Source organism: Cynoglossus semilaevis, chromosome 14, assembly GCF_000523025.1.
Source record: "Cynoglossus semilaevis isolate Cse_v1.0 chromosome 14, Cse_v1.0, whole genome shotgun sequence".
Classification (NCBI taxonomy): domain Eukaryota; kingdom Metazoa; phylum Chordata; class Actinopteri; order Pleuronectiformes; family Cynoglossidae; genus Cynoglossus; species Cynoglossus semilaevis.
The window spans coordinates 11,566,868-11,584,355 of record NC_024320.1 but is presented as its reverse complement, the minus strand read 5'-3'; the positions used below and the strand labels follow the sequence as shown (position 1 = coordinate 11,584,355).

General features: G+C 39.2%; 1 protein-coding gene across 13 annotated transcripts; it reads right to left on the bottom strand.

Moving 5' to 3' along the window:
* Nucleotides 1-1,838: 1,838 nt before the first annotated feature.
* abi2b (abl-interactor 2b) lies at nucleotides 1,839-17,296 on the bottom strand. 13 transcript variants are annotated; one of them, XM_008325082.3, is made up of 12 exons: nucleotides 17,058-17,296; nucleotides 12,239-12,406; nucleotides 11,743-11,919; nucleotides 11,135-11,152; nucleotides 10,633-10,736; nucleotides 8,770-8,916; nucleotides 7,687-7,811; nucleotides 7,239-7,451; nucleotides 6,238-6,399; nucleotides 5,632-5,718; nucleotides 4,798-4,983; nucleotides 1,839-4,468 (listed from the first exon to the last, which is right to left on the bottom strand). In XM_008325082.3, exons 1-12 carry the CDS (start codon nucleotides 17,172-17,174, stop codon nucleotides 4,293-4,295), a joined length of 1,680 nt encoding a protein of 559 aa, XP_008323304.1. In that variant the 5' UTR covers nucleotides 17,175-17,296; the 3' UTR covers nucleotides 1,839-4,292. The 13 variants fall into 13 exon arrangements, with proteins under 13 accessions (XP_008323304.1, XP_016894283.1, XP_008323308.1 ...); XM_017038794.2 differs by having other exon boundaries at nucleotides 5,632-5,715; nucleotides 17,058-17,295; XM_008325086.3 differs by lacking the exon at nucleotides 8,770-8,916.
* Nucleotides 17,297-17,488: the final 192 nt, after the last annotated feature.

Below are 17,488 nucleotides of genomic sequence, written 5' to 3'. Positions count from 1 at the left end.
GAAAGAAAGGCTTCACATGATGACAGATGCTGCACACACATGCGTACGCACACACACCAGCAGGCTTTATGCATTCCTCAGCCTATTACCCTAACCCTGCACGTCCACAGTCTGAAGAGGCAGTTGTGTATTAATGTGGTTTGAGCCCAATATCAGGGCACACATTTCACTACTTTGTTCGTGTGCAAACTTGTGCTACATCACTACAAAACAATTAAACTAAAGATGTTAATGTACCTTTGTTTTGGCTAACTATTAGCTTTTTCTCAGCTATTTTTCCCCTCCTTCTATACATGTCATTGTCATTATACAGTATTACATGAATACTTTCTGTTTCAGTTTTAACAATTTAATTATTTTTAAAACTACTGCACAGACTATTTCTTTAGATTAATCTTGGGATTTTTTGTTGCTACATATAGTATTCGTACTTATCCCTCAGCTTTTTCTGCCTAAATTTTGGCTTATTTCCAGAATCATATTTACCCATAATTCTTGTCATTTCCTGTTTACAATTTTTTTTTTTTACATGCTGCAAGCATTTCAGTGTGTTTGTGTATTTTGGCTCAGGTTTTCTATTTTTGTACACCTAAAGTCCAAGCTCAAAGTTAGTCATGTTAAGGAGAAATGAGACATTTTTACATTATGTGCACCTTTTCTGTACAAAAAAAAACATTAAGTGAACATATCCAAACATATCAGGACTTATAAAAGTTAAAGCACTTTTTTTCTAGATATCCCAGGAACCTCTGAAGAAGACAAGAAGCTGCAGCTTCTCCCACAGCCTGGGCAGAGGTAAAGTGAATGTCAGAACACTGTAATAGGGTTTGTCAGAACTTGTCCTCCCCCGGGTCCTGAACCGTAAGACCAAATACAAAAATCCCTCTCACACACATCTCCCTCTCTCTGTATTATCCTCATTTCCGTGCCAATCCTGTCTGCACAAGCAAAGATCAGTCCACTTTCCACTGTGATTTCATTGTGGCTGCTCTGGAACTCTGAGGAACTCTTATTCTCTCTCTTTTCTTCTCCCATGCTTAAAAAATAAATTCCACCTGTCTTCTGCTTTCAAGTTGTCAAAACTCAAGACAGAGGCATATTTCCACATTTCTAAAGAAAATTGTAGTGATTGACTGTAATACCTTGGAGATTATTTAATCCCTCCATTTTAAATATCACATTTTCATAAATTTCCTTAATTTTTACAGAACATCTCAATCTTTTGTCTCTAGAAATGTCCTTGTATACTGTGAATGTTTTATAGTTTTTAGTTTAAAAACTATCAACAGTCAATTAAAACGTTTAATATCTGGAGACTTAGAGAATTGGTTTAATAATGGTTTAATAATATGCAATCATTTAATAAATACATATTTAAATACATACACAGAACACTGCCACCAAATGGCTTAAAAACGTAATGTCCAACGTCATCCTAAGACAAGGCACTAGCAGGGCTATTTCTTCACATGAACTGAGTGATTTAAAGACATTTATCTTATGAAGATAAGAAAATAAAATGCTTAATTATAGTGACTTTCAAAAGTAGTCATTTGACAATTTAAATTACAACATTTTCATATTGTTTTCATTATGAAAATGTCAAAATCAATTCAGTCCAATGATTGTGTGTGTGCACATGGGGGGTCTGTAATAATTCCATGTGTTTTGTGTTCAGGAAATGCAAATCTGGGTAATCTACACAAAGATCGCTTTACTGGCAAATGGCTGCTGGAAAATAATCTACAACCACCAGGGTTCCTTCTTATTGATCTGCATTTGAGACTAAACACAAATGGACAGAAAGACAGACAAGCAGTGAGACACAACGCCACTGTAAAGCTTTATAATTTTTATTTGTTCTCATGATTTTACAAATATGATACTTCTGCAATTCAACTTTAACTGTGCAACACAATGGCATCATGGACTGTTAAACTCGACATGCCGAGGGTTGTCTGTCTGATACTCCAGGGGCTGTGAATCCTGCCGGCCTTCTGTTGTTGTTTTTTTTTTGTTTTTTTTTTCACTTTTGTGGAACAAAAGTCAGGCTGTGCAGTGAATGACGAGTGGTACATTTTTTTCCCATTTTTCCTCACTGCTCCCACACATTATGGTTCTTTGTCTGCATGGTTCTGCAGCATTGCACACAAAAGGGCCTCTGAATCCACTATCCACCACATGAAGGCTACTGACAGGGGGAGGAAAACCGTCTTCCCCTTCCCTTCTATTCTCACCCAACGAGTCAGAGACGACTCCTTGGACGTGGGCTTGAAGTAAAGTTGTACAGTCTCTTTGGATGAGGCTGGTGTTACCTGGTCTTTAAAGAATGGGTGAAGTCGCCACACAGGGTTTTTGGGACACCAGTACAGATAAGAACAATGGCATGCAAGACTCACATACAGTCCCACTTGTTAATATTTCTCTTTTTTAATAGAAAATAAAGATTTTGACGTAAGTACAAGCACTGAGCTCTCGCAAACACCCGGCGTCTGAGCGTAGTGGAAACAGCGTGGAGGAAATGACGCTATGTGGAGCTTGCGACGGCTAAAACCATTTCAACACAACAGCTGGCTTCTTTTCATATTCAGCATGTCCTGTTTTTTTCTTTTTTCTTTCTTTTAGGACATAATACATCTCACATTTATATTATTTCTTCTTCTACACCTTTATACTACAAATGTATGTGCTTTTAAGTCAAAGAAAATGGAAAACAGAAAAAAAAAGGTTTGTAGTTCAAAGTCCATCTGACTCACTCTGGCCAGATTATTGCAACTGATGTTGACCTATCCTCCCAGCAGCAACACACACCTTAATATGGCACGAGTGTCTTAGAAATGACTTAAATGCATCACTGGCCCAACCATCAGAGGCCACGTCATTACTGATTCAGTCTTTTCATTTATTGCATTTGTCTAGTTTAAAGTAAAGTTTGGCCGCTAGAGGGCACTAGGTACCAGTCTGAAAGCACGGGATGAAGGTAGTTGTGTGTGTTGATGTCAGGTGTTGCACCAGGAAATAGTGTTTAAGGTTTAGTTGTTCGTTTCAACGGAGCAAAGGAGACAATGCGTTTGCTTATTCTGAAAAGTAAAACTGAAAAGTAAACCAAATGGAAAACAATGTCTTCTTTTGCCTGAGTGCAACCAAAATCAATCGCTGAACTTGTGGCCTCTTTTATGTGAGTGTTAAGTTTTCCAAAGGCTGGAGGTTTTTTTTTGTTTGTTTTACTTTTTGTTTTTCTTTACATGAAAGGCCACTTCCGACACTGATACCTTAAAGAATTAAGATATTTTCAATAGTCTTTTTTTCTTTTCTTGTTCTACCATGCACTCTCTCAAAAACTTTCTGGACCCATTTGTACCAACCACCCCAAAAACAAATTAAGTAAACATTTGTCAAATTCTTTATGAACACTGCAAACCATTAATGTCACAAAAAAAACCTTCTTAAATTCGTGACAATACCTGAAGAAAAAGGCTTCAAGAAACAGACCAATGTCCAAGTCAGGATCTTTGTCTTTTCTTTTTCACTTCAGTGCCAGATCCTAAAAAGACACTGACCAAATGTATGTAGTGACTAAACTCATCCCCTTCATGTAAAGCCTCTGTCTCATAATAAGTGGCGCAAAACATGTCAGATAATAATCTGCCCATTAAAGAACAATAAATTTAAAGCACTTCTGGGACGTTCTGTTTGCTGTGACTTAGCGCGTCACTTTTAGACGTTTCATGTGCTTATCTTAGTGATTAAATGTCAGCTTTGGCACGCTCCCTGCTGAGGTACCTAACTCAAAGTTCTGTCAGGAGTATTTTTTTTTTCCAACATGAAGACATTCTTCTACAGCCCTTTGTTATCTCCGAGGCTGCAGTAAATGAAAATCCTGAATGAATGCCACTTGTCGGCCAAATCTAACTGCTCCTTTACTTGTTGGTTTGAAGTAAGGGCGAACTGGTTAAATGTAACGAAATGAGACAAAAATAAAAGTGGCGGTTTGGTAATGTAACTCAAAACTCTCAGAATACAAAAACATTCCATCACCTTTTCCAGTCCTTAGTCACATAAAGAAAAGAAATATGAAAGGGAAGGATATACTCAGAATAGTGGTTGTTTTACAATAGAGACTACTTCGAGAGTTTAAACTGGACTTCTCAGTTCGTCGTGTCGTAACTTTCCTCCTCCTGCCTCTTCTCTTCAAACAGAGCTGATCATACGCTACCTGATCAAAGTCTTGGCTCTTCTCTTCTCCTAACCCTTTTCCATCACACGCTCCTCTCAGATGATTCGGTGGTAGTTCAGTCAGCGTAGTGCATGATGGATTCCACGTAGTTTCCAGGGAAGAGCCCCGTTGTGCCGTTCATCACCCCCTCGTACCAGCCGTCATCGTTCTTCTTGATCACATAAATGATGGCGCCCTCTTGGAATGAAAGCTCGTCTTCCTTGTCCCGAGCATAGTCATAGATTGCCACCACTGAGGGGGAAAAGTGGAAAGGTTACTGTTGGGAATTTGAGGATAATCTTTTTCCATGCTCCTGCTCCTTTTGTTCAGTTTGAACATCAGAATACCCCTCTGGAGTCAATGAAGAGGTTTTGCACTGACATTTTCAACATATCTTGTCTTTCTTTACAGACTGTCACTTTCTAACCCTGGACCAGTCAAGTACACATATTTATTCCTTTTTTATAGTCCATATAGTTTATAATCTATATTTTTATATTTATATATATATCTGTGCACCATGAGCAGAAGAATGACCATCAACTCGAGTTAAGTTTTTGACCCAGAAAAAGATGGCAGACCTTTTTCTAGATAACTGCGCGGGGCCCATGGTGGATCCTCTTCGGCGTAGGGGTCGCTGTATTCCACCACTGCAGACTCCTCTTCATCGTCCTCATCATCGTAGTCCTCCGGGGGAGGCGGGGGAGGTGTGGACTCCTCAAACACTGGCTCTTCTGTTGGAGGAGGTGGGGGCGGCACGTCTGAGACTATAGGCAGGGAAAATATATAAAAACATATGAAGGTCTTAAAAAGGAGCTGATGATTTCATTAACTAGGGAGGGACGATATCATAGATGATAGGAAAGAAACAGAGGCAAAACATGCTCCATGCACAAAGGGCTGAGGACAAAAATAAAAAGAGAATCTGTTTTCTTTTTCTCAAAGTGCTTCCATAGAGACCAAGAAAGATGTGACTCAATTAATAGATCAGTGGATGAGGGAGCTACCAGTACAGAAATTCATACTGTTGGAGTTTTTTGTTTGGAAATTAATAGTTTGTTAAATCAAGTTCTCTGTATGAAAACACTCTATGGTTTGATGGGTGATAATTTGCTCCAAGAACAGAAAGTCCACAAATAGATTTGACATACATTAATAAAAAAAAACATGCATCATTATATCATGTTTTTGTTTCACCTTCACAGAATATACAGTTTAGAAGTTTAAAAAAAAGACAACAGCACATAGAAGAAACTACAACACCTTCTCTAAGATTTAAATAATGATAATTTAGAATAAGCTGAGGTTGAGGATAAATCTTCCAAGTACTCATGCACCAAATATTTCCAGAGTCAGACAGATCTGAGGTTAACGGCGGAACATGCGTAGAGGGCGAGGAGCAAGAAACCACTTACTCGTCTCCTGAACACGGGCCACAAAGCCCATCAGAGGCAGCTGAGGGGTGATCTGCATGGAGGGGGGAGGAGGAGCGAGGGGGACTGCTTTCACCCAAACAAAAATATTAAATAAAAAGAATTAAAAATTATAATAAAAAACAAAATGCGGACAAAGAAACAGAGGTGGTGCAGGCGAGAGTTAAAAGAGCAAAGACAAGAAAGAACCTGATCAGAATAAACATTTGAAAAAGCAACAGGAGGTTAATAATTAAAAAAAAAAAAACAGAAATAGTAATGTCACAAAGAAGAACGATTGGACAGTGATTTCAGCCCAGTACAGACCTGAAATACACAAGACTACTGGGTTTAGTTTTATATTAAAAAAAATATAATAGAAAGATTTAAATGTGAGTGTGTGTGTATATATATGTACTAATTAATATATATACACACACACACACACACACAATCTTTACAACATGATGCAGAAATGCTAACATGCTAACAGCACAATAACGGCAACATACACTAGTGTAGCAGCAAGAAAAACACTGTCAAACTGCTTTCTCAGATGCAAAACCTGGAGGTAATTGTGGTTTTATGGCCTAGCGTGTACAGACGTACCTTGGTTCTGGACAAAGTGTGGCCCACCATTGAGCTGGCTCTGGTTGTGGGTCATGCTGGGCTGACTGGTGACAGACGACGGTCGACGGTATGGCAAGGAGCCTCCCACCTGTTGGCTCTGTGGCTGCTGCACAGGGCGGTTCATGCTGTAGAACTGAGAACCTGAGGGGAGATCAGCAGGGGGCAGCAAAGTGTTATCACTCAAAACAGCAGGAAGACTTTGGACTGGATTTAACTAGAATCCAGATTTATTAAAAAAAAATCTCTTTTCATGGACTGTATAATTAAAATAAAATGTATAAATAAAATATAGCAGAGCTTCCATATCATATTTTTGTATGACCCTGGTTCCAAATAACATCAGCATTTTGCTACATATTAACTGTATATACAATAAAAATCAAAGTAGCACTGAAATAAATACAAGAAGTAATAAAATAATACACATAAAAGACACATTCCCTGCAAATACTTTTTAGCATTAGACTTGGTCATTAAAGATGAACACAGGGAGATGACGAGATCTGTGACAAATGACTGGTGATTCCATGAGCAGCAGCAGCACAATAACCGGAGTGATGTATGTTGATAATTTTCATAAAACAAACACTAAGTATGAAACATACTTAATAATAGAATTTGTCATATATTAAGTTGATAAAAGTTCACGTTTATTAAAAAAATACAAATAACACCTCTAATCAAATATACATATAGATGCAACATGGATAAACCCTAAAACACCTCACACTGCTGTGTATTTCCGATTTGCTATGTAATTTCAGTGTCCTATTCAGTCTTTTTATTGGCTAGAGCTCATTTGAGTTAGTCAACCATCAGGGCGGTGTGTCTTAGGTAAACACAATGCTCCACAAGCCTTAATAATACCACTGTCATTTATGGGTGATGATACAACAGCACATGACCAAATCTGGGTGGAGGAGGCAGGAATGAAGGTGTGCAAAGAACTGGGTGAGCTTCTCCCACTAAGTCACACTCACCTTGTGCAGGGTTGCCAAAAGTAGCAGGGCCTGTGCCAGAGGGGTTTGTGGTAGCAGGGAGCTGGGGAAGGGGCGGAGGTACAGGCGGGATCTCTACGGGGTTAGAGACCTGTTGGGGGCTGTCTAGGGCTGAGTTAGGTGGCCCAGGAGTAGTGGCAGTAGTGGAGGTGTTGGGGGAAGGTTTGGCCGTGTTAGACGGGGTTGGGGCAGAACCTGCGGTGTTTACAGGTCAGGGGTGTGCAGAAGAAAAAAAATACAGAAAGAGAGAAGTGATGGTTGAAGGAGTCAAGTCAAGATTAGTATAGAGAAAGAGAGGTATGGTAGCAGATTCAGGGTTTCACACATTACTGCTCAGAAAGACAGATCTTGTGTATGCAGTACAGAGATTAGTCTAGTTAGTTGATTTAGACAATCACTTTATGCAGGAAAAAAAGAAAGCGGAGGTTACCTGGGAAGGCAGAAGGTGGTGCCGGTGTGGGCACAGCTATTGGAACTCCCACGCTGCCACTGCCGCTGTTCTCTCGGCTGCTGCTGCGACTGCTACTGGGATGGCTGCCACCACTGCTGCCACTGCTGATGGTAGGGTAGCAAACAACTCACTCACATTGTCACACACTTAATACATTTAGACAATGTGTCTAAATGTTTGTATTTCTTCAGGAAAGGAAAGGCATATATAATTAAATACTGTATTTTAACAAGCTGGCCTTCTAACAGGAGTGTTTTATATCCACTGTATTTCACTGCTCAGTCAGAGTTAAGACCATTGTGTCATTCAAGGGCACAGGAAAAGGGTAAGGAAATAGGAAATGATAAATGTCATCATCCTGGTATATGGTCCTGCAAAACAGACAGCTAAAAAAATAACTTACTGATTTTATTAAACTTAATGTGATTTAACCCTGTCATGTACCATTTCTTGACTTCTAAGATTAATTCAAAAATAATAACGTGGTGACTCATGAGCACCGATGTGTTAATGTGAGCCCTGGTGCCTTGGAATTGACCACGCCCCAATGATTATAATAAAACAGAAAGAAGCCCCACCGAGGACATATAACACAAGGTGACACTGAAGCGCCTCAAAACAAAGACAGAGATATGACGGTACAAAAAGCAGAAAGCATCACATGTAGTAGACTTTTCCTTGGACAGAAGGAAAGGCTGTGAAGGATGAACTGTAAATGGGGTGGATCAGATAAAGATTTGTGCTGAGAGGGGAGTCGAGTAAAGTCGTGAGGCCTATTATCAGGCCTATGTTAACATCTACATATTAGAATGGGAGAAGGATGATAGTCTAGATGCTCTAGACTTGTTCAGAAGATTTAAAAATGTATGATAAAATAGTGAGATTAGGGGAAAACAATGTAGTAGAAGTAACAACACGTTTTAATAATATTTCACAGGAAAGAGTTTAAGATGCTGGCTCATTTTTTTGTTGCATGACAGCAGAAGAAAAAGGGGTAGAAGTAGAATAAAGGGAGGGGCTTGTTCGAGTGGAGCGGCATGCTGGGAACAGGGAACGGGGTACCTGTATGTGCGGTTCCTCTGATTAACGGATGCAGTGCGTGCAGGGCTCTGCTGGGGGAGCGTCATGTTGCGCGTCGGACTTGAGACGTAGTCATTAGGGACAACGGGCGGACGCACCGGCTCGAGCGTCCTATAAGGGGAATGGCGCCTGCGAGAGGGTCAGGAGGACAAGAGTCGAGGAGGTTGGGAGGGGGTTAGTGGGACATCCACACAGATGTGTGAGAGGGGGGAGGAGAGGAGAAGAGCAAGAAACAAACAAGTGCAAACTTAAAAATTTGGGAATAACAGGTGGTGAGCATCGGGGGCTAGTTGGGGTCCACATGTGCTGTCGAACAGGCGAGGTTAGGATAAAATTGTTGTGGCTGCCGAGGCCTCTAAACCACTTATACAAACAAGTTTTTTGTTGTCATGATAAGGTAACAGTTAGGTTCGGAGCCCATTGCAGATTTTGGATGGAAAGGCATTTACTTTTCATGAAGTGAGCCTCATGCTAAGGTTATTCCTACCATAATATATAGGCTAAGAGACACGACCCTGCTAACTCAAAGAAAGGGAAGATGATCTTTAAGGGGACAGAAGCAATAAACTGGTGAGATCCTTGTGGGTAGTGGGAGATGGGAATTGGTTCATTAATCTGTATCCTGAATAATTTGAATTGCTTGTAATTTCTCAACTGATACTGTACAGAGGGACGACCCATCTCTGAGCACTGCTGTTGTGGCAAACCGTTGGTTTGAGGAATATGGGGCAGCCAGAAGTGGGTGGATTTGGTCACAAAAAAAAAAAAAAACGATGAACAGAAAGTAACACAAAAGAACCAATGAAATCAAAATCACAAGTCACACTTCTGCTCGTAGCCAGAGGCTGCAGCAGAAAGAGCATCATGGAGAGCTGGAGTTGTGGTTGATCATGAGTTCTGAAGAGACAGCCACACTGAAACACACCTTATCAATTAAGACATGAACCAAATTACCAGCTCAAGGACAGACTTTGGGGGCAATGGAAAAGGACCACATTGATTACATAAACACATTTTCTCTCCCCAAGAAACACAAACAAGATTTGACACCCAGAAAGATCATATGGGTGACGAGGACACAGCAAAATGTGATGCACTAAACAACTTCAGTCAACACACAGGACTCAAAATATTATATAAACATCACACAAATTCAAGCCCACTTACGAAAACATTTATAACCTAAAATAAATAATTTATAAAAGTCATCTGCAGAAAATCTACTCTCTTTCTAAATTTGCTTCTTTTTCTTTCTTTTGCATGAGACCAAAGAACTGAGTTTGTTTTATTTTTTTGCAGGTTGCAAACAGAAATACAATGTATAGGACTAAAGTGTTTGGGTATTTCTTTTAGTTGAAATTGGAACACTGATTTGCTTGTAGAATGTCATAACACAATTTTGTTAGACACAACAACTTGAAGCTTTTGTGTTTGTTTGACTGTATCTTGTACCAAAAAAGCATGTTGGACAAGATTTATACTGTCACTAACCTGTCAAGTATTTACTGTGTCCCTATTTTATTTTATGCTCTATGTGTCATGGTGTGTGCTGCAGATTGAAGACTCTCTGCTGCTCAAGGCAGAAATGAGATGCAAAAAAATATGTGTCATGGTGTGTGCTGCAGATTGGATTGAATTGAATTGAACTGTGGAGCTTTAGGTAAAAAAAAGTCTTTTCCAGCATAGCCAAAATGCAATGACCACAGTGATGGAAACTCCAACTGAAATTCATCAACCAGAAGACATGAATCTATTCGAATGACTAAACATACATTGTGCTAATGACGAAGTCTTCCTCCTACATCCACCAGAACATGCATCAAGGTGCTGGCACAGTTAACATACCCAAGAGTCCCTTTGCCTGTTATGGGTGGGCTGGGAGGCTTCTGTGTGGGTGGGTTAGTGCGAGGGAGTCCACCTCCTCCAGTCTTCATATTCTGAGCACTGGCCTGTAGTAGGAGGACACAGTGAGGGATCATTTCTTGTTTTACTATAGTTCATTTCCAAAATAAAAGAGAGAAAAATGACTATACACTACAAAAATCAGAACATGTATCTACCTTTAAACAATAAAGTTGTCATTTTGACATGGGAAGAAGAAACAATCAATACATCTCTCACATCTGTCAGTTTAACCTACAGATGTTTCATGATTGGCTCATATAGACTGCAGTGAGCAGTGAAAGTTGTATTGATTTCACTCATGAAAAGAATTTAACAGCAAACAAAAGACACAAACTTATACAGTACAGAATCAAGTACAGGAATTGATGCAGGGAGGAATCAAGCCATTCAGAAACACACATTATCACCCGCTTAGTCTAAACTCAATGTTCCAACAACTTACCTTAAACCTTTGCAACCACTAGGAAAGGTTACAAAGACAAAAGAGTTACGAAAGCATACGAAGAGAGGAGAGATCAGAAGATTAGTGCGAGAAGGAAGATAGAAAAACAACATCCATTCATGCATAGGGTTCATAGAACCAGGCTTGTTACGATTCAAGAAACAATGGTCCAGTGTTAAATATGAGGAAGTTGCATTCTTTTAATCCCTCAGAGAAACATCCCTGTCTTTGTTCAAAAGCTTAAATAGGAAACTGGCTTTCTAGAAGCAGCCACCTCGTTAATTTTTATTTGTCAGAATCACAGCTGGAGAGAAACTTCTGAGTCTTGTCCAGGTACTGTTTCGAAAACAGAAGTTATATTTAGCTGAATTTTTGTCCAGGGTGACATTTCTGAGCCCAGCAAAAGGCCTCTGTCATTGATTTTTCTCTAATGTTACCTGTCACTGAAACCCACAAATGGCTGTTTGACCTCTACGAATCCATTACAGTCAATATTCAGCAGAAAAAGCCCACAATAAACCAATTTGACAATTTGAGCGGTCATTATTGTATTTTGAACATTCTAGGGACAAAGTAAAAGATGGGAGGAGGGAAAAACAAATGCCTACCTTCACTCCATGACCCATGTCGTCCAATAGGCTGTAGTCAATGGGTTTGCGGATGTAGCGGACAGGCCTCTCTTGATTGGCTGGGGCAATGATCTTGTGTGTGCGGGAAGTGTTCTTGTTGGTGGTTAGAATGCCAATCTCCCGCCGCGCTACCTTCTCTTTGTGAATGTCCACCGTCTGGAGATAAGAAGAAAATGTTTTCTTTTTTTCACGTTGATATTGCAGTTTACTTTCTTACCACTATGTTCATTTAACTGTTTTGACTGTTTCACATTCCCTGTTCTTTTGAATATCCTTTCAAATAGTCAAAAACACATTGTTGAAAAATTATTTTAGTCTCTTAATCAATAACACAATCATTTATACAGTATGTACATCAAGGCCAAATGTACATAATACATGGTGTATCAAATTGGAAATGGAGTTGACAGATAGAACTGACTTTTCTGTTTTAGTGGAGAAACCAATGGTTTTAGCTTCACATGTTGTTTCTGACCTGTGAGATGTGGTTTATGGAGGACTCCATGCGGCGGAGTTGGGAGGCCTGGATGTCCAGCATCTGCAGGACATTGTTGGCAAGTGTGTTGATCAAGTAAGCTACGCTGGCCAGAGACTGGGTTGTGTAGTTCTTGGTCTCCTCCAGTGCCCTCTGCTTGTCTGGAGACTGAAGGAGAAAAGAAATTAGTGACATCTGTGGCACAGACATAAAAAAGGAAACAAATGCCTCAAATACTTCTGTGCCAAAACCACCGACAGGAAACTATGAAACAATTAAAAAAAAAAAATAGTATAAGAAAGGGCAACTGCTACATTTAGGATAACTTATGGCACAGATGCAGTGGTAGTGAAAGAGAAAAGCTACTGGTCGAGCTGTGGGCAGAGCACATTTTGACTGGAACATCAAACAGCAGATGGATCAGCTAATGTTCCTGCTTCCAAACTGCTTCTTTTCTTTTACTAATAACACAGAACAGTGTTTTGCTTAGTTAGCGTTTAGTAAATATGCAAATATATCAATTATAGTTGATGTTAAAGCATTTTATTTAAAAAAAATCAAAACCAAATGATGTCCCTGCTCCTAGATTTTATTAGATTTAATATCCTTGTTGTTTTATCTTGATCTTTTGTACTATGTACAAATAGAACTTGCTGTATGTGCTGTAATAAATACTAAAAACCATAATAAGTTGCAGCCTGAAACAAATCTATGAAGCAGATGTCTCACATCAGCACTCAATTTTCATGACCATAACTTAGCTGCAGTAGCTTTTGAGTCCTGATTGAACACTGACTGCGTCATTTCATTTGAAAGTAAATCCACGGTTAAGCTTCACCAGCCACAAACCAAAAAGGGTTAAAAGAAGGACTGACAATATGCCTGTTTGTAAATCAGTTCAATTCGTAAATCTCCCATAGCATTACACAAATAAGATACCGTACTGCAGTGATGTGAGCTACTTTACTGTTCCCTGACATACACGCAACAGCTTCTGAAACTAATTTGAGGCAGCTGCAGTCAGGAAAGTCAATACATTATGTGCAGAATTCTTATCTGTAAAAATTAAACAGTGTTTGAATAAAATGCAATTATATGGTTTGCTGATTTTACCAAAATCTGCACAGCGCACCATTTTTGAAACTAAATAATCAAGCAACTGAAAATCATCTCCATCATATTCAGCACAACCTAACCTGCAACTGGAATTCCTGTTTGGCATGGGCAGGATTGATATACTTTAGACATTTTATCGTCTCACCAGGATAAAACAAAACGTTATTGCTAAAACGTACACAGACATTTGACCTGGTGATTGTCGATCAACTTACCAATAAATAAACACACTATCTGCCGACTATATGCGATTGGCTATTCTAACTACAACACAACAACATAATAAAAGCAGAATTTATTTGTGAAAAGATGAAAAATACATCATTGGTTCAGTGCCTGATTTGACCACAGCACACTTGTGCAGCCTTGTATGTAAATCTCATCCAAATTTAACATGAGAGGAACCACTGAGCAGGAATCATTTCCCTTGAGGACACATCTGTTGTTTGTTAATGTAGTAATGAATTTGACTTAGAATATGACAAGATGGTGGAGTAATACTTACCATAAACCATTAACGTTTGACATGGCATAAAAACTGATCTGCTGCTGCTTTTCATAGTTGTTTGAGAATATGTCAATTTAAAATTTGAAGAAGCCCAATAAAGGAAACAAAGAGTGTTGACAGTAGTTAAATATGAAACATCAGGAGCAGAAACATGTTTGCTTCCTTTAGTGTGAAACAGAATGTGGGAAGAGTTATGAAACCAGCACAATCTATCTTAATCTTGCATCAGAAAATTTATAAAATAAACTAGTGAACAATTGACAGAGTGGGCAGCAGTGTTGTGGATTTAAGGTTACTAACTGATCTTATATAACTCATTAAAATGGAATGTGATGAGGGGGACAGATAAGCTCAAGGGGTTGCTCAAGGCTTACTAATGTAATGGCTGTCAAAATTAAAGGGTAACTGTGTGTAATTTGTAAAATTAATCAGATTAAAATTCTAATGCATGAATAGAATGGTGCACACTTAGGATGCAACAATTCCACCATCCATCCAACTGTAGTTGCTCTAATAAATACTCCATATGCATTTTGTTATTTACCAAGACTGTGGGAAAAACATTGTATCTTCAGGTCATACACCTTAGCTAGTGTCAGACCAGCCTCACCAAGCAGAGGTGAATAAGTGAATCCATGAAACTTGCTTATTAATTCAGACAATGTGACTGACTAGAATTAATTGTGAGGGAAGGTAGATTGTTTCACTAAAATTGTGAAAGCAACTGTCAACAAGTTAAAAACTCACTGTAAAAGTACACAGTGATGCAAATAATGATATAAATAAATCCACAAACTTTATGAACAAAATTTGAAGTTGTCCTTTTGCAATTTGTCTTGACATTTTTCCATATTTAAGATTCCAACATTTGGTTTAATGCATGTTTAGATGACAGCAACCTCAGCTCACACACAAACTATGGGTAAATACAAGTGTGGAGAAGTTCAAGAATTGCAGCAGTTAGCCCTAAAGCATGCTTAAGGCACAAATTCAACAAGTGAGTAGATCCCCACGTGACTAATGTTACAAGACTTAAAGACACGACAAGGCTGGGTATGGATGTGGATTGAAGCTGAGGAAGAGAGATCAAGTATCCCAATATAAAACCTCTAATGAATAGTGCAGTCTTATTAGTGGTAATACCCACTGGAGAGCAGTCTAGTAAACCTTACAGGGTGAGGAAAAAACCAGGGCAGCTTGCCATCATCCAAGAGCTAAAACTGCCTCCTCCTCCACGGGAAAACCTGTCAGACCTGACCAGCCCTGTTCATTAGGGATGTCAGATTCCAGTTTCACTGTGTCAAAACCTCTCCTAAAATTACTGGAGCTGAAAATATTCTCTCATATGTTATAGATTATTGGAATGTTGAAATTATCATAACCACTGAAAAATGACACCAGGAACGTTTTATTTTAGTTGCAACTCAACTAGGTGTTTTTCAGAAACACACCTTATACAGTCATGGCCAGAATTATTAGCCAAAGCCAGATAGTAAACAATTTAAGAAATGCTGTGTGCCTTCTCCAAGTGGTATCCGGAGACCATTTACTTCAAATAATTCAGGAGATTCTCCATTGTCCACCTACCCCAACTGAAATCCAAGTTAAACCAAAAAAAAAAAAAAAAAAACCCAGATCAAAAGCCTTTAAAACGTTTTCCTTCTGACACACACAGTTATCAGCCTTATCCAAATAGTCCAAACATATTTAGACTGGTTGAGTAATATCTGATGATCCATCATGGGCCTGACTAGTGTTTGCAAGCCAGTAAGAGGAAATGCACTGTTAATTAAAAACCAAAAACAAAAAACAAAAACAAGGTGATATTTTCACTCTATAACTAGCACTGGTCCAATTGTGGGCACTCCTTAAACCAAATTAATACGGTTGTTTTGTAAGTGGAGACCCGGATCATCATTTTGAGCTACTTTATACTTAGGCATGTCTGTGTAGGTTCTCAGTCATCCAGGTCTAACTAACAATTTTTGGCACCAACCAAACCAGTACCAGTTTACAATCACCTACGGGTAAATTTAAATTTAAAACAAATTCTCAGAGAGCATAGATGATAACCTAAGACCACCAAACCCAACCCTGAAGACCCAGTCTATGAAACGCTTCCATGAAAATTATGAACAAAACAATTGACAAAAAGAAATTACAATGAGGTTGAAAACACTGGGACGCCATCCGAAGTACTGGTGTTATCAGCCGGTAGTATCTTAGAACATATCCAATAAAATGCTCTTTAACTATATGTTAAATTCTCAAAACACACAGATACTGGGGTAAGCATCCTTACAATTCAGAATTGAGATGGTCAAGTGGTCTCGGCAAGCAATGACCACTGTTGTTCTTAAAAACATATAGAATATCTTTTTATACATGATGGTACAATGTGTTACAATAACACTTCCAATTGAATGCTATGAATGTTGAAATGATATCCATGTGTTTCAAACACCTATGCATATAGATTATAATAAATTGGCTGTGAAAAGCTCAATGATCGACTTGCTCCTCTACCCACACGACCAGAAATTTATGCAAATCAGCAGCCATTTGTAAAACACGAAAATGCAACGTGACAGATTAATGTGTTACCTTCTCTTCAACACAAAAGTAGAAGAATATCAACACATGTAATTTAATTTTTTGCCTCTGAGACTTGAGTGCATCATTTCATTACGAGGCTGCAGCAGTGACGGTCCCACATCATAAATCAGTGGTTATCTCATGTCAACCAGCGCTCATTAGAGATTAATTTGACTGGTAATCTAGTTCCACATCGACTGGTCGCGATGACAGCAACGTAGGATCGAAAATAGAGCGGAGAAATTAATGTTGAACATACAACTATAGATTTTGGACCCTAGCAGATGCGGGGCTAAAACGCTAACGAAAGCTCACGCCATAGCCTTACATACACGTACAAACCGGTCACACACAGCGTTGTGTCGAAGGGAAACTTGCTCAAGCGCGCTGCTAACACGTCATGACAACAATTATGCGATAAACCGTGTGTTAACATTGTATTAATGCGCTGACATTAGGGTAATTTAGCCTTTTAGCTGATGCTAGGTAGCAACATCGGCAGCATTAGCCACAGTTAGTGCGAGCATCACCGTAGTGTCGCCAAGTATGTGACACAACACCGGGTATTTAAGTAAACTTTTGATTTTTAAATAAGCCTACCTGGACATAGTTGCTCTCGCAGTATTCAGCGACTCGTTCCAAATTCGTAAAACTGTCTAATAGAGCGCTTCGTCCTGCAGGAATTTCTTCTTCCAGAAGCATTTGTAGCTCCGCCATTTTCACATCTTTAGCGGAGCTATGTGTGTAAAACTGCACTGTGTGATGGTGCTCGCTGGCACCGCCACGGCTGTGTAAGGTACTGCAGTGACTCTACCAGCAGGCAGGACCGAAGGCGGTTTGTGTAACTCTAACTCAATAATTTCTAACCTCTATGCCATGTTGCATTAGCGTGCTAGCGTGTTAAATGGTCTGAAAACTATTTCTTATTTCACATGCAGAACAATCAAACACTCCACTAGATGGAAGCCGATGGCTATAAAACAAAAAACAAAAAAACCTGAAGACCTGTTGAGGATGCTTGTTTCTTCAAG

Coding starts and splice junctions, on each gene's coding strand:
- abi2b (XM_008325082.3), bottom strand. CDS start 17,174: ATGGCGGAGCTACAAATGCTTCTGGAAGAAGAAATTCCTGCAGGACGA. Junction 7,812..8,769: donor CAGAGGAACCGCACATACAG/GTACCCCGTTCC, acceptor CCCTACCATCAG/CAGTGGCAGCAGTGGTGGCA. Junction 5,719..6,237: donor ACACTTTGTCCAGAACCAAG/GTACGTCTGTAC, acceptor TTTGGGTGAAAG/CAGTCCCCCTCGCTCCTCCT.